This window comes from Chionomys nivalis, chromosome 9 (genome assembly GCF_950005125.1).
Source record: "Chionomys nivalis chromosome 9, mChiNiv1.1, whole genome shotgun sequence".
Lineage (NCBI taxonomy): Eukaryota > Metazoa > Chordata > Mammalia > Rodentia > Cricetidae > Chionomys > Chionomys nivalis.
In genome coordinates, this window is record NC_080094.1 from 24,041,395 (window position 1) to 24,061,002 (window position 19,608).

The 19,608-nt window shown below is 52.1% G+C and overlaps 1 protein-coding gene across 1 annotated transcript; it reads right to left on the bottom strand.

The window, feature by feature from the left end:
- Positions 1-995: 995 nt before the first annotated feature.
- On the bottom strand, positions 996-15,991 carry Bpifb3 (BPI fold containing family B member 3). The gene is made up of 15 exons (XM_057781890.1): positions 15,880-15,991; positions 14,961-15,117; positions 13,343-13,447; positions 12,887-13,027; positions 11,702-11,765; positions 9,923-9,983; positions 8,989-9,080; positions 8,686-8,865; positions 6,263-6,316; positions 4,706-4,876; positions 4,148-4,215; positions 2,990-3,032; positions 2,158-2,221; positions 1,708-1,784; positions 996-1,025 (listed from the first exon to the last, which is right to left on the bottom strand). The coding sequence occupies exons 1-15, from the start codon at positions 15,989-15,991 to the stop codon at positions 996-998; spliced, it is 1,419 nt and encodes a 472-aa protein (XP_057637873.1).
- Between the last annotated feature and the right edge of the window lie 3,617 nt (positions 15,992-19,608).

Consider the following 19,608-nt stretch of genomic DNA (forward strand, 5'->3'; position numbering starts at 1 on the left):
TGATGCCTGGAAGATTAGTAAAGCTTACTTTACTAATCGTTTGTTTGTTTGTTTGTTTGTTTAGTGATGGATCTGTTTGAGTGATGAACCCTAGAGGAGCCCCACGCCAGATGTGAGCAGTGCCAACCTTCCATAGGCTTGAGGTCTAGGGAATAGGACAGAAAGGAAGAGGAAGGAATTCCTGACACACTCCCAGCACCGTGATGTCTGCCCCAGCTACTGTCCATAGAAATGAAGCTAGCCTGCCACAGACTGAAACCTCCAAAACCACGAGCCCAAAAAATCCTTTAAACTGTATCTCCTGTAGAGTTGTCACACTGGTGCGTGAAGCTGACCGTGCCATGCGTCAAGAGCATTTGGCAGTGCTCTCTTGTTCAAGGGGCATCCCTGTCTTCTCCTTGGTCAGTGGGCGTCTCAGCCTGGCTGCATGGAGTTCCAGCTCCTTTTCTCCTTGGAAAACTCCTATTCACCCCTCAAAATTCAGCTCATACACCCTTCTGAGAAGTGCCCAAAACTCAGAGATGCAGGTTCTGAAGGAGGGAGAGTGGGGAATGGATCAAAGGGAGAGGAAAGTCGGGGAGGCATGACAAGGACCAGAGGCTGCACAGGCCAGCCAGGTGGGCTGGGACACAACACTCCAGGTTCCCGCATCTCTCAATGGTTCCTGCTTAGAAAGAGAAAGGTCATTGGAGGCCAAGGCCAACACCACTCCTCTGCATCATCAGGGAATGAACCAGCAGGCAGGCACAAGACCAAGGATCAGTTTATTGAAGCTGGGACTGAACCAAGGTGCTGTGTGCTTTCTGAAGCAGACCTGGGGCTGTGCAGCTGTTCCCCACCCCCAAACAAGCAGAACACAGGGACAGAGGGCAGGGTGGGCCCGGGTGGACGGGGGCACGTATACTGTCACCAATGCAGGCTAGAGACTGGGAGGGAAACTGAGTGCAGACAGACAGGACTCTGAAGTGAACAGGAAGAGCAGTGGCCACACTGCCTCACGGTGCCACGGTCAGCACAACAGCATTCTGAAAGAACAGGAATTCTCAGTTAGGTCTCCAAGCCCCAGGCCTGTGCATCTATCTGCCTCACTGTGTGCCTGCCTCCTGCTCTGAGACCCATCATTAAACCAGGGGTAAGCAGCCGAACGTGTCTGGTGTGACTCAGATTTCTGGCTCAGACATACTGAATAACCTTGACACCCCTCGGCCTTCATCCTCAGCTTAAAAACTGGTAGAGAAACCCCTGTTCTGCTCACTTCCTGGAACTGTCCCAAGACTCAGAAGTGTGCTGACTTGAACAGGTTTGTAGCCCAAAGAAAGTGTGTTGGTGGATGTCACAATCTATTAGTCATGCCTGCCATGGGCATAAGATGAGGGAAGGCCAGCACAAGTATTTGCTATTCATGAACCAAAGAACTGTGATTCTGTGAGTTTATCTGAGGTGCCTTCTTCAGGCCAGACATGTCATAATTCAACAGAATTCTGTGATTGATTGACATGTCTGCCATGGGCAAGGAAGGCAAAGGTAGAAATACGTGAGCTATTTATTAGCTATTTCTCTTAGACATGGTTTGTATTTCTCTGGGCTATATAGAAATGATACAGAGGCAGGTCAGAAGGTGAGGCAGAACATGCCTCTCAGAGGTGTCAAGCATGTCCCTCTGGGCCTAAGATGGAGTCATCTGAACACAGCCACAGAGAAGCTCACCTCAATGATTTCTACTGCTGAATTGGCAAAGTTGACATTGAGAATCTTAGGCAGGGGTATCCCAACCTCCAGGTGTTCTGTGAAGAGAAAATGGGTGAAGACAAAGATAGGGTGTCCCAAGACACTGATGATGGGCAGACATTTCTCCCTGTGGGAACTCAGCTTCTTATTGGCAAACTCCTACTTACCCCAAAAAACCCAAACAAAACAAGACAAAACCTGTGTTTTCTATATCACATGTGGTCCCCCTTCAGCCACACCTCCAGAGGGGTCATCTCTGGCTGATATGGGCATTTAAGCAGGGCCCTAGGGAGGATAACTGTGGAGGCCCAGAGTAGAGCAAGGTGGTACTGGTTATTGCTGCATGAAGGGAAACACTGGCATCTCCCTGGCCTCAGTATTCTCAAAGCAAGGGAGTGAGGAGCAAATCAGTCTTCAGTTCAGTCATACCGTTGAGCCTCTGCATGTATGCTGCCCGGACCACATCGCTTAGCCATTCTTCTAGATGGGATGCCTGCAACACAGGGTGTATGGGAGGGACTTCATGGGACACCAGAGTCCTGGAAGCCTCCAGCAAGCCTAAAGAAACAGTTCCTGGCAGGTAATGGGTCCCCTGGACTGGGTTGTCTACCCAATAGCACCAAAAGAGACTCGGGTTAATGCAGGTTTCACCCTTAGCTTGGGATCTTAGAAGACATTCCATTCTAGAAGATTCTGTGGGTTAGGGTGCGTGCGCCTGAGAAAGGGAGAAGGGAATGTGACCAGATCCAGTAGAACTGTGTGAAGTCTGACCTTAGAATTTAGACAGTTTTTGAGCCCTCAGAACATTCTAGAATTTGAGGCTGTCCCTGAGATTTCAGAGCCTCAGAAATCTATAAGAAGCAGGAAAGAGCCTTGGGACTCTTTGGGGCTCTGAAGTGCTAGAACTTTCTGGGTTCAGAACTTTGTGTGACATCCCAGATCTTCGGAACTTGTGAGCCTTTGAATATTTACAAGTATGACGATCCAAGATCTTGGAAGAACATGGATTGGTTTTCTTAGGGTAATCAGTGCCACTTTGCACACACACACACACATAAACACACACATATGCATATGCATGCACACACAAATGCAGGTGCACAGGCAAACACAAGCATGAACACTAGCACACTTTATCTCTTTTTCTGCTCTGACCAGAGGGAGCTGAGCCCACACAGAAGCATTCCTGACCTTGCCTCAGCCACCACTCCCCACCCAAAAGATCCACCTTGAGCCAAGTTCCTTCTTCCCAGGTACTTACATCAAAAGGTTGGGAAAAGGAGGAGGCCAGCTGGACACTCAACCTGGCAGAGAGAAGAGAAAGGATGAGAGGTCCTATCTTCTCCTCACTTCCTACTGAGGGCTGTTCACCTAGCTTACCCTGGCCCACCCCAATCATGGCCTTCCAGGGACAGGAAACAAGACTCAGGCCTAGTTCATCTCTCTCCAGCCTTGACCCAGGGTCTCTGTTTTCCTCACTGTGAAATGGACTGAGAGGCCCTCACTTCCCTCTTGAGACTGCGCTTCAAACCCCTCCGAGGGGCCTCCCAGATGTCTGTGTGTATGATACTGCACATGGACCAGTCCCCATCCAGCAGGTGCTCACTAATGGTCATGTATACCAGTGACCCTAGTGCTGTTCAGGATCAGCCTAGACCTCGGTCTTCACCTCTGGAGTGCTGTGGTATGAACTGCCACCAGGGGGCAGAGAGGAGCAGACAGCAGGCCTGGTTAAGGGAGACTGCAATGGGGACCACAGGGAAGCTGTAGAGGCCAAAAGGCAGAGATGTCATACTGGGTGCTGTGACTCAGGACAGGCGAATCTCAAAGACATCTGGGAAATTACTACTGGGACAGGGGCCAGACCGACTTCATCATAGCCAGTGCGCCAGGAGGAGAGGGAGGCCCGGAACACAGGTCTATTTCTCAAGCCAGAGCGCACTTTACAAACTGTAAAGTACTGTGCTGGGAAGTGTATGAAAGTGTGAGGAGAATGGTCTAGCCTTCATCTTGGCTACTTGGATGCTCTGGATACCCAGTTGACACAGGGCAGGAGAGGAGGAATCCGAGGAAGGAGTCTATAGGAAGCAGAAGCTTCTGCCAGCCGTGTGGGGCTCCTGTCCCTGTGATCAGCATCAGACTGGTGGCACAGGGTGCAGCCTCTGTATCCTGGTGCAGGCTCGCTACCAGGGCAGTCTCTGAACATAGGGAGCAGTGGAGGGGCCAGTCAGGGCCACCTACTCTGAGCCCTACCTGCTCGATCTGAAGTGATCGCCAGTCCCCTCCCTGTAGGAGGCGAGACAAACCCACTAAACACCCAGCTCAGTGATGCCCACTGACACCAGGTGGCCCCTATTTTAGCCAGTCCCTGATTCCTGTGTCTAGAGGGGATAAGGTCACCCTAAGACCCCCACATTACCGTTCCAGGGACAGGGATATGTGCAACTTGGTAGTGGATGGAGCCAGCTGGGCATTTAGAGTCATAACCTGAGAAGAAGAGAGGGCATTTATTTTCCCTGACTCTGCAAGGCATAGGGACAGTCACCTGAATGCCAGGAGAACCTCTGACCATTCCTGCCACAGGTTACTCTGGTCCTACTGGGTGGCAGAAACTGCAGGCATTCTGGGCCGCAGACCTTGGAGACCCAATGTTTAACCCATGGGAGAGCTAGAGGTTCCCCAGCACACTTGAGCAAACCTAGGAAGATAGCAGAGGAGACAGGCGGGGCAGGTAGAGCACAAAGCATGCTGGGACCAGCAGGCTGAAGCAGGCGGCAGATTCCCCAGGAGACAGCTGAGCTAAGTTAGGTCATTAGGGAACAACTCCCAGGACTCAAGGAAACAGCATGGATCCGCTGGGTCAGAGAAGGGTTAGGGATAGGTGGGAAGCTGGCTAAACAGTTAGGTTCAGTTCAGAGGTGGCATGGGGGGTCTTGTTTGACACATGGGGCTCCCCACTCTCCACTCAACCACTTACCCCATTCATCTGGAAGAGGGCTACAGGACTTCCTTGAGGGACAGAAGACAGCACACGGATGGTCACTGGGATGGAGACCGTGGCCTTCTTGCTCTGCAGCGCGACCATGGGTGCTTTTGTCACCCGCAGCGAGAGCAGGAGGGGCTGGCCAGGGGGCAGCTTCCCCAGGGCCTGGGAGAGACAAGGAAAGGGCAGAGGGCACCCAGGCAGCTTAGATAACCAATATCGGAAACAGTTGGTCAGGCAAGCACATTGACCATCCACCAGGCAAGAAGCATCGTGCTTGGCATTAAGGTCACAGCATGACCTAGGAGAGCAGGCACCTGGCCCCATCAAGGTGGCAAGACTCTAATCCATGGGGCCACTGAATCAGACTGCATGCACAGACAAGCTGGGCATGGTGGCACACATCTAAAATCCCAGCACTTGGGAGACAGAAGCAAAAGGATCAAGAATTAAAGCTAACCTTGGCTAAATAACAAGCTCAAGGATCGAAAATAAAACAACACAACCCAAGGGCCCCTTCAGTTGTCTCTGCCACAAATCCCTAGTCCCCTTCCTCCTGCCCTCAAGAAGTTCCCATGAGTGTCCAACCTCAAGCCCCTAAGCCTCCTCTATCTTTCAGCCCTGAGACTCTGAGGGGTGAAGTCCCCCCCTTGCTCCCTGAGATTTCCTGGAGCCATCCCCTCCATGGACTCACAGACCTTGTCCTCCACACCCAACCCAGCAGCCACCACATCCTCTGTCCCTCTGTCTGACCCCCTCGGACTCTGCTGCTGCTCTAAGATCCCTAAAGTGATGGTAGTCCTGTCAACACCGGGATGATTCTGATTCCCCCGGCTGGAGAGCGGTGGGCCCAGGCCCAACTGAGTTGTGTGTGGAGGGAACAGGGAAGTTGGGCCCTAATATCACGTACTAATGTTCCCTATCTCCACCTCCATGCCCCTTCTCCTTTGTCTCTCCAGGACAGCAAAAAGCAAGAGCGGGGGACCCACTCTTCAGGTCTGGGGGACCCTTGAGGGTGGACCTTATGATTCCCTGTGCCGATAATTAAGTAACTCAGGAATCTGGGCTGGGGACACTGGCCTTCAGATTCCAGCATGTTGGTGTCTGCGGTGGGTGGGGAGGCAGTATGCCTCTGTTCTAAACTGCTCTTGTCCTGATTTCCATCACTTCTCAAAGGCAGAGGTGACGTTGGGACACACAGAACACTCTAATGGTGTGCTTCCTTCTGCTCGGTATCCACTGAGTAACTGGAAGGAAGTAGCTGGAAGGACCACAGCAATTAGGGGCCTGGGGAGACTCTCCTGTTCTATGCCTGCTGGAACAGCTGTGGCCAGTGAACTCGGGTGGCTCTGGGACACTCTGATCCTTCCCTTTCTACGCCAGCTGTGCTATCAGGAAAGAATATGGCCATTAGCACTCCACACTTTAGTAGAAACTTGGACTCAGTATTAATCTTGGGTTTCTAGAGAGATGCCCTGGGAAAGATTTGGAGTCCATTCAGGTTCATGGGGAAAGAGTTACGCTAAGGGAACTCCTAGGAGGGCCACTCACCTCAGGGGCCAAAGCCGCCAGGTCGGTAGTCGTCAGCGGGATATTTCTGGGAACCTGAACACGAGAGCAGCAAGAGGTTAGTGGAGAAGGAAGGGATCCCTGGGCACACGGGCAAGACAGGGAGTGCGTCCCCCCACCTCTGCTCACTACAGACACTCGCACCTATTCAGCAATGACTGAGCCTGACCCTGTACCAGGCACCAGATGCGTGCAGAGAGTTCCTCCCAGCTTCCCTTGCGCAACCGACACAACAGCCCCGCAGCTGAGCTAAGACTGCCCTCATTTTATGCAAGGGATACTAAAGCTCTGCCCAAGGTCTATCCTTGACTAACAGCAGCCCAAGTTGTGCAACTGTTATCAGACCCCTCTCGTTGCTCCCAGACAATATCAGAAAGTAGAGGCTAGGCCCCAGGCGCTCTTGTCCATCACCCCAGCAATCACTCATGAGATGGCCATTTCATTTCATAACATAAGCTTACCGGCTCTAGCGGAAATGTTAGGAATGTGAGCATACTGGGCCCATGCCTCTTCCCCTTGAGGTAGCTAGGAAGCAGTGGTAATCATGGTCCACTAAGCAATAGGTTGCTAAGCAACAGTGACCCCCACATGAACCACCTATCAGAATAGATCTGTCCACACTCTGTCCCCAGGGCTCCCGACGCACTCTCAGGCTCAGTCAACACACCATGATGGTGATAACATAAGACGTGCTCTGGGAGGACCTCTCATGACAATGCTCATGGCCCCAGCTGTGTCGCTCACTGACATGTTGTAGAATATTCCTTTGCATCGTGTGAAGATGTGTCACTGTGATGGGTTTTTAAGAGCTGAATGGCCAACAGCAAGGCAGGAAGAGGTTAGGCAGGACTCCGGGGACACAGAGGACTCAGAGAGGAAGACAGGCAGGGTTATCAGCCAGACACAGAGAAAGCAACTCAAGCAGTACAGTGAACGGAGGTAACAAGCCACGTGAGAGAATGCAGCTTAAAATAAATGTCTTAGTTTAAGTTATCAAAGCTAATGCAACAAGCCTAAGCTAAGGCCAAGTTTTCATAATTAATAATAAGTCTCTGTGTCCCTATTTGGAAGCTGGCAGCACAGAGAAAGACTTGCTACATATGGTGTCCAGTGTCTGTCTTTATTCTGCCACCCCCCAAATAAGGACACAGAGACTTATTATTAAATGTGAAAGCTCAGCCTATAGCTTAGACTTGTTTCTAACGAGTTCTTATCTTAAATTAACCCCTTTTGTGTTTTGTTTTGTTTTTCGAGACAGAGTTTTTCTGTGTAACAACCCTGGATGTCCTGGAACTCTCTCTATAGACCAGACTGGACTTGAACTCACAGAGATCCTCCTGCCTCTGCCTCCTGAGTGTGGGGATTAAAGGTGTGCACCATATTTTTTAATCTACATTCTACCACATGGTTTTTTACCTTTCTTTCATTCTGTACCTCCGACTTGTTTTGTGTCTCCTGGCGCCTTCTCAATTACTCTTCCTCTCTCCCTCCTCCCGGAAGTCCCACCTATACCTCCTGCCTAGCTCTTAGCCATTCGGCTCTCTATTAAACCAATCAGAAGGCACCTTGGCAAAGACACATCTTTACAATCTGAACAAATATTCCACAACAGACACATTTCCCTCCTTCATACTCTGCCTTATCCCCAGTTGAAGATCCCTATCTCTGTCCCCTGAAGACCCCTCCCTACCCTGTATGAAGTAAGAGGCCAAACCTCTTACCTCAAACGTAAGCTCCATGTGAGGCCTTCACATAGCTCAGAGCTCAGGGCTCCAGGTAGAGCTGAGACCAAGAAAAATCCTCTGGCAGGGCTTCTAGAGGCTGGACCTTCTAAGCCACTGGGACAATGGAGCCAGCATAAAATCAAGGAGGTCCCAGAAGCTCCGGGACAAAAGTGCAAGTGGCCTTCGGCAAAGTCAAACCCTAGCTGTTTGTTTTCCTCCAGCTCAAACCTACTCTTAAGAAAGCAGATGAGATCCAGCCATTCCTGCTTCAGCGTAAAATAGCTGACACTCAGGAAAGGTTCATCTGACCCAAGGCTGGAAGGAAGGTTGACTCTGTGCCAGTTCAGGCTGCTGGGGGTGGCTTTCTGGAGGGCTGAGTTTAGAAGGTTTCAGACGTGCCATGGAGGATTGACATTCTCCTCTGGGATAGCATGGACGACAGTGTGTATGTTCTAAACATGCCCAACCCTCACTTACAGAGAACAGGCTAAGCAAGGCTGTGAGTGACCACAGGAAAACCCAACACCAGCTCTTCCAAGGCCGGGGAGCAGGTGTCTGATGTGGGAGGTCCCTTCTGTGTGTGTTGCTTTTATTGGTTGATGAATAAAGATGCTTGACCAATGACTCTAGCGTTTGTCTGACTGCAGGTGTCCCTACCCAACATCTCCATATCCCACTCACCATCGCGGCGGTGATGTCTAGGTCAAGGGCACCGTTGGTCTGCAGGAGCCCAAACACGGTGCTGAAGAGGTAGAGTGGGACAGTCACTTGGGAGGTATGGTCCTCCTTGGGAGGCACCTTGACTGGGAGGCGTGGCTTGGGAAAATCAATGACATCACCAGCTATGCTCTTCACGATGGGCTATGGGACAGGAGATGGGGACAGGAAGATGGGTGACTGCTCAGCCTCCTGGCCTGGCCCATGATCCCCATCCACCTCGGGGGCTCCCTCATGGACCCCGCTGCCTTGGTCTCGGACACTCACATTCACATCCAGTTCGATGTACTGGTTGGAGATGAGGGGCAGCGTAGCCAGGGTGAACTCCACAGACCCCAAAGGCCCAAGGGGTACCAGGCCTGCAGGAAAGAGGGCAGACAGTACGACCTCAACCCAGCCACCAGGAACAGTCCCCCTTCATCTACTGAGCACCTGGGCATACTTAGCTTTAATCCGGAACTCATTTGGGTGCTGCTGTCACCCCACCTAGCTGGTGGATATCCACAGCCCGAGACCACACAAAGTGACAAAGCCTGTGTTCCTGTTTTTAGGCCTACTGTGACTGATGTATGCCTGTCCTGCCTCTTTCCCAGGCTCCCTGATGGAGGTGTGGCCAGAGCGCCATACTGCCCTGTTCTTTCTCATACTTCCCCGAGTACAGAGGACTCCACAGAAGAGGACAGAGTCACTGGACTGCATGGCCGAGGATGCCTTGCTGAAGCCCTCTGGAGCTGAGGCTTCCTTCTCCCCAGAGAACTTTTGCCACCTGTTTCAGTCCCAAGTGCTCAGTGAGTGCCTGTCTGTGGCAGACTCTGGGTGCTCAGTGAGTGCCTGTCTGTGGCAGACTCTGGGTGCTCAGTGAGTGTCTGTTTGTCTGAAGACCCTGGGTGCTCAGTGAGTGTCTGTCTGTCTGTCTGTCTGTCTGTCTGTCTGTCTGCATCTGGCATACAGAGCTCTCAGAAGTGGCTGCTATGAGGCTTTGCACCCTGTGGCATCTGGGCTTCTCCCTAGACATCCTCACTAGCACCCCTTCCTTAAGTCTCCACCCTAAGCCTTCTCCAGAGATCTCCCCAAAGTGGAGTGGGCAGTCTGAAGAGAAAGTGTCCCCTCTACCCCACTTCCCTCCATGGTTACCTGTTCGATGATAAGGGAAGGCAGACAAGAGAAAGAATCACAGAGGCGGGGCAGGGCCCCAACTTACTCAGCGTAGCCCCCAAGAGTTCGTTCACCACACTTAGCACGCTGTCTACCACAGGGCAGAGCTGTATAGGAGGAGACAGAAGTTATTACAGAGATAAGGGTGCACCCTGCTTGGGGCAAGAGATAGCTGCCTTTCTCCAACTGGTGCTGAGTCTCAAAGCAAAGCAGGGTATGAAGACAGGAAGGGGATGGGGAGGGGACATATGGGCACACAGCCTCACATCTTTGTTACATGAACCCAATTAGAAAGTGCTAAAGATTACTGGGGGTGCAGTAGAGATTACAGGGGCCATTGAAGCAATGTCACAGTGGCTACTGCTCCCTCTACTATTGCAGCTCCATCCTGCCATCCCAGTGCAGAGAGAGAAGGCCTGTGGTCAGAAGTCCCAGGGTACCTCATCTTCTCTGTCATCCACAAAACCCATCACACCCTGCTCTCCACTCACTGAGTCCTGTACTGTGAGTGCACTGAGCAGGCACTTTACATCCACGTGAGACTCCAGCCCAGCACCTCAGTCTACAGCTGGGGTCAGAGACAAAGAGCTGCCTGCCAAGGTCACAGTTACTGGCAGACACCTAAGATGGGGTTGAGGCAAGATTGGTGCACTAGCTCCAGGTCAGCACTGGAAAGAGAATGGCTGCAGGCAGCCAGTTGGTGTAACTTGCAGCCCTGGGCAGCCAGGAGGACGAGACAGAGAAGCCATAGCGCAGCACTGACCTCGCAGCACTGACCTCGCAGCACTGACCTCAAAGCACAATCCCACCCAGAATAACAACCAAGGACTCTGGCTGTCAGATACCCAAAGGATGTTCAATCATATCACAAGGACATGTGTTCAATTATGTTCATAGCAGCATTGTTTGTCATAGCCAGAACCTAGAAACAACCTAAATGCCCCTTGACCGAAGAATGGATAAGGAAAATGTGGTGCATTTACACAATGGAGTACTAGACAGCAGGGAAAACGACACCTTGAAATTTGCGGGCAAAAAGATTGATCTAGAAAACATCATATTGAGTGAGGTAACCCAGATCCAGAGAGACAAATATAACATCTACTCACACATAAGTGGCTTTTAGACATAAAACAAAGAATAACCAGCCTACAATCCACAACCCCAGAGAACCTAGACAACAAAGAGGACCCTAAGAGAGACGTGCATGGATCTAATCTACATGGGAATTAGGAAAAGATCTTCTGAGTAAACTGGGAGTGTGGGGATCATGGGAGAGCGTAGAAGGGGGAAAGGAAGGAAAGGAGGGGCTCAGAGAAATTATATATAATTATATATTTATTTATAAATATAAAAATATATATTTCAATAAAAACAATTGAAATGTGTTACAAAGAAAGGAAGAAAGAAAGGAAGAAAGAAAAGAAAGAAAGAAAGAAAGAAAGAAAGAAAGAAAGAGAAATAAGGAAAGAAAGAAAGAAAGAAAGAAAGAAAGAAAGAAAGAGAAAGGAAGGAAGGAAGGAAGGAAGGAAGGAAGGAAGGAAGAAAGAAAGAAAGAAAGAAAGAAAGAAAGAAAGAAAGAAAGAAAGAAAGAAAGAAAGAAAGTGTTGCCAGAACACAGCACCAGGAGCCCATGCTCAGCCCCAGAGCCCAGGGTGAACCCTTGAGTCCCCCCGAGATGTCTTCTCCCCTCCCATGGATACACGGCTTCCTTCGGTCCAGGGTAGACTATCTATCCACCCCACCTACACAGTTCTCCTCAAGCATCTTAGAGATGCCAGCTAACTGCTCTTGGTATCCTGGGCAGGGGGTGGAGCACACTCACCAGGCCAGGCAGCACTTTGCAGAGTGTCTGTTCTACGAGTCCAAAGATCGGTGTGGGCAGCAGCCTGGATGGAGGAGACATGAAGGTGGGCGTCAGGGCAGGTGGACCAGGGCCTCTGCCTTTCTCCTGTCTCTTCCTTTTGTGAGGTTGGCTGGGGCTTTGGAGACCTGTGTTTAAGCCTTGGCCCTGCCTTACCGTGGTCCATCCAAGGCTTTAGCTTCCCTGGCTAGACAGCCCCACCCTATCCTATGCCACTCTGAGGATCCCTCACAAGTGCTCTGGAAGTGTCTGACCCCAGGTTTCATCCAACAGGTGTAGGCAAGGGTCATTTGCATGGGCAGCAATGTCTGGCTTAGCATGGGGCTCAATAAACATGAATGAATGAATGAATGAATGAATGAATGAATGACAGGGAGATGGCCTGAGAATAAGTGATACTGGTTGGATTCAGGCCTGTCTGGAGGTTATGGAGGTACAGGGTCATATCTCCACAAAGACACATTCCAAGATAGCAGCAGTACCCTGGGCTTACCACCTCCAGTGCATCAGAACACATGCTAGAATTTAAGGAGTCCAAAGCCCCCACCCTTGTTAAAGCCTTTACAGAGGAACCCCATCCTTTGTTGGAGCTAAAACTAAGCCAGCAAGGTCAGGAAGCTGGGACTTGGCCTAGGATGAAGACAGTGCCCGGAAGGCAGAGGAGGAGTGGGCCAGAGGAGGGCAGTGTAGTGGTCAGAGACCACCTTCCATGTTTGTCTCATCTGTGCGTGAGAGCTTGGGCAGGCCCCTTGCCCTATGTGGGCTCTGCTCTCTCCCTGGAGTGAGGCTGGTCATGAGTATAGGCAGGTGAGTGGGTGTCCACAGAAAGTGGTAACTATGAAGGTGTTTACAGAGGCACACAGAAGACACTGAGACCCTGACATGGAGCAATAGATCCAGAATCACACAAGTCAGAGTCACAGCTGAGGCTCTTACATGCTGTGAGCAGAGATGATTCTTGGGGACAGGGAGCCCTGAGCGGGACCCTAGAAACAGGAGGACACCACTCTGGACTAGGTGTGTTGTGAGCTATAACTTGGTTCTCATGTCTGGGACAAACCCCGGGACTGCAGGGCAGTATGACATTCTCAGGCAGAGCTGGGAGACAGGCATCCCATGCTGAATACGTACAAGCCAAAGACTCACCCTGACATCAGACTGATGCGGCCCAGGAGAGTGTTGCAGCGCTTAAGGACCAGGATGGGTGTCCCCCGTGGGCTCATACCCAGTGCCACCTTCGAGGACACATTCACCTCTGCAGCCAGCTGCAGGAGGCCCACCAGGGGACTGCAAAGCTCCCAAAATGAATATGGCCTGCCACCCAGACCTTCCCCATCCCACCCTGCCCGCTCCATCCTTGGGTCTGAATGGCAAGGGGCCTGGTACCCAAACATCAGCACTCCCCTTGCCCCACCTCAGGCAGTGGAAGAGGGCCTGGGAAATGCCATGGAAGCCTGAGGATCATCAATGAGGTGGGGTTCTCTGGGGGAAGGGAATAGAGTGGGGCCCAAGAGAAACAGAGTGGGAGTCCCTTGGGGAGGAAGTAAGGTAGAGGAAATGGGGGGGGGTGTAGTGGATAGGGGCTCCCAGAAGCACACTCACCCAGAGCCATGCAGGCTAACCTTGGTGTGCAGGCTCAGCTGCACCCCAAACCCCGGCAGCAGCTTGAGTGACACTTTGGGCAGAGTAATTTCCTCTATCTTCAGCCTGGAGAAGAGGTGGAGTGGGCTGCTCACTCCTACATATGCCACCAGGCCAGGGAGAACCTGACCAGAAGATTCCAAGTGTGGTTCATGCTCAGCAGTGTAACCCCAGCATCACAGTTGGAGGCCGGATCCTATCTGACAGCCTGTGACATGGGGTCCCATACAGAGAACACCCTACATGGGATTTCTTATTATCCTTCCAGCTCATTCTCACTATTCCTATCTGGAGCCCTCATTCCTGACTCTCTTTAACTTAGCATCCTCTTCCAGCTGAGTCCTCCTGGGTTTCCTGATTTCAGTCAGACATCCCTTCCTCTAGGAAGTCCTCCTTCCTAGTTCTCAGCCTGCGGCTTATAGCTCTGCCATTTCAGGCTTTGGCACATTCTACGGCTCCTTTAAGCAAGGACAATGTGAGACTCATTCTCCGCAGAGATGTGGAACCTAATAATAGTGATAGCATTTATTGAGTGCTCACTGAATACATGGTTCTATTTGGCCTGTTGCATACATATTAATGCTGTCCTAACATCATGGTATCCAACCAACGCTTCACACCCGTGCTCTGTGGCTACCTGTGTACAGAAGTTTCATTCTGCTATTGTGGGTCAGTGTCTGCGTGTGTAAAACCTGGGCATTGACAAGGTCTATCTCAGAGTTATTCGATGAAGCTCAACGCTATCAGCCATCACCAGTCCCCTTAGTAGATGTGGGTGCTACATGGGGACCAGGCCCCCGTCTCCTCTGCCGTCACAGCCCGTGCTCTTCAACTGACTGGCTGCCCTGACTCACTCCAGCCATGGGTAAGCAGTGTGGGCTGCAGTCACACACAGAGTCCTCTCTATCCCTGAGTGAGCACAGCAAGGACCTTCCTGCCCTGTGGGGCTTCCACCTGCTCACCTGTGGAGGGAGTTGACACTTGTCCCATCTCTGCATTTAGTAGACCAACTTACCGGCAGTCCTTAGGGTCACCTAGAAACCCCTGCTGGTGACTATCCTACTAAATGTATTAGCCACCTGCCATTTCTTTCATCCTAAAATTATCACGACACCCTGTTTATACGGTGAGGGCATTCCAATGAACAGCCCAGAGGAGAATTCTTCCCCTCCTTGGTTTTATAATCTGCCATGGTGACAAAGACAAACCAACAAAATGTGTGGTGTGTACAGAATGAGAGTCCTCAAGAGACCCTGAGGTGTACAGGGGATGAGGAGGAGCTCAGCACGCCCAGGGTCTTCTGAGCAGACTCCCAAAAGAGATGAGGGAAGGAGCCAGACAGACACCTGGCTTAGCCCAGAGAAATCAAGCCACCTTCCCGGGGTCACACAGCAAGTGACTACAATTGTCTCCAGCCCCTGAGTGCCAATGGCAAGAGGCTGTCCGTGCCCTGCCAGGCTCACAGTCATTATTCCCCTTCCTGCACCACCCTCACTGCCCACCAACGACCATAGTTCCTCCCAGCAGCAAGCGGGGGCAAGCCTTCCTGCAGAACCCCCGCAGAGCCCGGCCGCCTCACCCCGAGAGTTCCTCTACAAGACTGAAGATGCCCCCATAGCTCAGCAGACCGCCTCCTCCAAGCAATCCGCCTGCGCCCAGGAGGCCCTGGTTCACTGATGTCACGGTTCCCAGCACGTTTTGTAGAATAGGGCCCCCAACCAGCGAGTTCTGGATGGCTGCAGAGAGGGAGGGAAGGAGGAAGATTCAATAAACCCCTCTTCCACACTGAGGACCAAGACCGAGGCCGCTGCCTTTTCCTTTTAGCTGTTTCCACTAGGTGACATGTCACTTTCAAGGGGTAGGAACTCCTCCCACTGGCCCTGCTTATGGTACCCAGGGAGTGCCAGGAATAAATGACCACACCCCCTGACAATCCATTCATCTGAGACAGACAAAAGGCCAAAAGGAGCAGACACTTGCCCAGTGTCAGAGCAAATGCGATGTGAGGGCCTTGAGTTAAACTCGGCTCCAGATCCCAGGGCTACCCTGGAACCGGACTGGAGAGTGGACCCAGGGCTACCCTGGGACCGGACTGGAGAGCGGACCCAGCCTTGAGGTCCACAGCCTGTCTCTGCGACTATGGGAGGGAAGGATGGAAAAGCCCCACCGTGGGTGACCCTGCATCGTCCCTGAGATGGTCATCCCAAAGACACGAGGTGGAGAGATGACCCAGTCAGGCCCTTCTCCATGCCTGTCCCCAGCTCCAGGCAACTCCACACAGTCCAGTTCTCTGCTCAGAGAAAAGGGCGACAGTGGCCACTGGAGGAGCCGGAGAACAAGTCCACGTCAGAGTGTGTGCTGCTGGCTCCTCCGGGGCCCCCACAGAATATAGCAGAAAGTGCCAGCTGAGCACCGAGAGCCTCGGCTCCAATGTCTGCCTCTGATGTAGACAATTGCAGAGGGGTCCCTCCCAGTCTGCCCACCTGCCCCTGACTCACCTTTGCCCAGTTCATCTTTGTCAATCCGAGCAAGTGTGCCGACTGTCTCAAGCAAGCCCAGGCTCGGAGTGGCCAGGCCCCAGAGCAGAAGCAGGGTGGACACGCCCAGCATTGTCAGCTGCACTCCTGGATTGGGGAGAAAGACTTGACCAGTTCCGTACACCCAGTTTGTCCCCTCTTGCTCTACATCACTGTCACAGCTGCTCTGTGGCCCTCTTTCCTTCCTAGACACCCAGGTGTGGCCTTATTCCTGCCCTATCCAGCCAGCACATAGAGCAAGCATTGCACTGCCCAGCACAGCTTCTGAGGCCTGCATTGGATCCCTTTTTGCAGGGGTGGGGGGAAATTGAGGCCCAGAAATTAGAGGGAACTCAATCAAGAGCTAACCACCAACAGGTCCAACATTCCAGTCTGAATCCATGTGGCTTAGAAGGTATCATGTGAGCCGGGCGGTGGTGGCGCACACCTTTAATCCCAGTGCTTGGGAGAGGCAGAGGCAGGCAGATCTCTGCAAGTTCGAGGCCAGCCTGGTCTACAGGAGCTAGTTCCAGAACTGGCTCCAAAGCTACAGAGAAACCCTGTCTCGAAAACAAAAACAAAACAAAAAAAAGTTGTCATGTGACGATGTAAGCCTGGCAAGGTCTAGGGTACACGCTTCAGTGAGATCCTCCGTGGCTCCAGGTTGCTTCCTTGCTGGCTGCCAATCCCATGTCAGGAGTGGCTGGTCAGAGACACGCAGCACTCCGCCTCACCTATCCCTCCTCTCCACCTCTATTCCGATTGTCACTGATATGGGAAATGGGCTGAAGGCAGAGAAAAAATATCTGGTTGTAACTATAAATCCACAGAGCTGACTTTTCTTTAGGCACACCTCCTTCTATTCCTCCCTCTGGATACCCTCAGTGACTCCTACTACCCAAGGCTGAGTGAGGCCCAGGACACCTCACCATTACCCACAAATCTCTTTTACCACCTTAGTTTTAAATATACTAAATCCGGTCCCACCCCAGGGCCTTTGCACATGTTATTCCAGTCGCTTAGGAAGTCTCTGTAGCGATTCCTAGTCCATCCTGTTAGCCGCCTTTTGAGAGAGGCCCCTCCCCTTGCCTTGTCTCGAGAATCCTACCCATCACTGGGATATTTATTTTGAGGAAATTCTCACAAGTTGCATTTATTCAAATGTGTCCATATCCTGGCTGGCCAGCTCTGTAAGCTACAGGCAGGAGGGGACTGTCTTGTGCCTCAATGTAGCTGGCCTGTGCACAGGAAGGGCGCCTGTCATGGGGTGAGGGCAGGATCCAGTAGCTAGTCACTCACCAAGCTGCAGTCTCTAGTACAGACTGAGTCAACCCAGCACAGGCACCTTCTCCCTGGCACAAAGGTGTCCCATGGGCACCGTGTGACCCAACAACAAACTTGACTGTACACCTTGTATACTAAGACGTGGTCCTCAGTGAGTGGCCTTGTCACCCTAGGGTCTCTCGTGGAGGGAACACCAGGATTGTAGGAGACCAGTTGGGTCCCACCATTTAGAGAAAGAAAGGCTAGCCTGGAACTCTATACATGGGCGACTTAGGCCCTCGTCCATTCAGCCCTGCCATGGCCTTATATAGCAAGGACCCCAGACCTGTAAGTTGGGGGGTTCCCTCCTGCTGCCCTCCAGGTGCTCCCAGGTCCCTCTTCCCTCTGAGAGAGATTCATTCTATACCCATTATTCAGATGGAACAGCAAGAGTCACTGGGTCTGTGGAGGGGATTAGGATGGGGCCAGGCCACCTGAGGCCGCCTTACCAGCCTGTTCCTCCTGCTCTGCAGGTGGGTTTCCAGCCTCCTGTCAACTCCTCCACTCTTGAGCCCAGGTGCAGCCCTTATATATCCACAGCAGCTCGGGGACACAAAGGGGACACAGCCGCCAGAAACCCGTCAATATGTCATGTCAGGAGCAAATTGCGGTTTTCCCCGAGGGCCTGAACTAAGCCTTCCTTCTGTAGAGAAAGCCAGGGTCAGCGCCCAGGGGCAGGAAGAAATGTATAGAAGCCACAGGGGCCAGCCCCTCTCCCCAGCTAGGGCCAGCCCCTCCCCCCAGCTGGGGTGAACCCCTCCCCCCAGCTAGGCTGAGCCCCTCTCCCCAGCTAGGCTGAGCCCCTCTCCCCAGCTAGTGAACCCTCTTGACCTGTAATCCAGCTGCAGGCCTAGCATGGAGAAATCCAGGCCTTGGGAAAGGGACTGGGGCTACTTGGGGAAAGGGTTGCCAACTTCAACCATCCCCAAGGCTTGGGGTGTCCAGGACTCCAGAGCAGGCAGTTTCAAGAAAATGGTGCAGAGACATTCAGTTAGTCAGTCAGTCAGTCAGTCCTTCTACAGCAGGTCCATTGTAGGGTGCCTACTGTTTACCTGATGTGGGGTATCCCTGTGAACAGAAGAGCAGCCTTGATCCCCAGGGCTGCCACACCCTTTGGCATTTCAGCAGTCATGAATTAAAAATGACAGAGGTTGATAAAATTAATCTTCATAGTATGATTCATTTAACCACACACAGATAGCCAGCATGTTCCCATTTAATGTGTTCTCAGAACACTGGGATGAACAGCTTTTCCTCCTTTTTAAGCAATGGCAGGCAGTCTGTGGGCACACAGTTCTGAAGGGAACACACACACACATACCAGTCAACAACCACGGACAGAAATAAAACTTTGGTGGGCCATGATTTGGAGGGGACACTAGGGACTTAGTTCTGCAGGGGTCTGTCCTAACATCACCTCCTCCAAGAAGTATTCTGGAACTCTATACTGAAAGAGGCACCACCTCTGAGTCCAGCTCTGTCCCCCAGATCTTCCTGAGAGCTTGTGACAGCCCAGGTGACCACCATGTGTCTGTGGTGTCTTCTTGAGGGCCCTCCAGGGAGATGAGCAAGAGCAACAGCCCTAACCTGGCTGCCCACAGCAATGCTGAAGCCGGGACCCACCTTCTTCCTGATGCAGGCCTGGTCCATTTCTCCACCACAGTTCTCTGAACAGCAAGCATCTTGAAATATGGAACCCAAGCAGAAAGGGACCCTGGGTTTCAAGTGTGTAGCTTGTTGAACTTTTAAACTGGGCGCTCCCAAAGTCCCCTGGTGGCCCTCCAAATCACGGCCCACCAAAGCTGACCACTGTCCTGACACAGTGGATAGGGATAGCATACAATGGTGTCTGTGTCCTGTGAGCTCCCTCCTTCTGACACTCCATGTCCACATAACTGTTTCACGTGGTCATGAGAGGCGCAGTGTTTCTCCATCTGAGGGCTACTCCACACACAGATGCTCCATGGTTCAGTTGCTTTTGCCATCTTCCATCTAGAAGCATTGTGGCCTTCTGGCTGTTGGCTATTATGAATGAAGCGACACTGTACATTTTTGTCACATCTTTTTGTGGACATGTACTTATAGTTTCCATTTCTTGGGTGAACAGTCAGGAGCAGAGTCCACAAGTCCACTCACAAGCGGTGGGAGCGAGGGACCACTTGGCATGCCTGCACCAGCTAGGCCTCTCCTGAGTGGTTATGCTAAGAGGTCCCTCACTTCCAGCCAGGCGTGTGGGTGCCACCATTGCTGCCGCTCCATGCCCACCAGCACCAGGTAGCCACAATGCATTGAAGACACTCTGGAGGAGGAAGAAGGAACGGCACCTCCCTCGTCTACTCAGTGTTGACTGTGCACACTGCCTCTGCATGTGTAACTGCGTCTGGTGCC

What these genes read in the sequence shown, in the direction of transcription:
- Bpifb3 (XM_057781890.1), bottom strand. Translation starts at nt 15,991, where the DNA reads ATGCTGGGCGTGTCCACCCTGCTTCTGCTCTGGGGCCTGGCCACTCCG. An exon ending in ACATCGAACTGGATGTGAAT is followed by an intron (nt 8,866 to 8,988) that starts GTGAGTGTCCGA and finishes CCTGTCCCATAG; the next exon opens with CCCATCGTGAAGAGCATAGC. An exon ending in TGGCGGCTTTGGCCCCTGAG is followed by an intron (nt 4,877 to 6,262) that starts GTGAGTGGCCCT and finishes TGTCTCTCCCAG; the next exon opens with GCCCTGGGGAAGCTGCCCCC.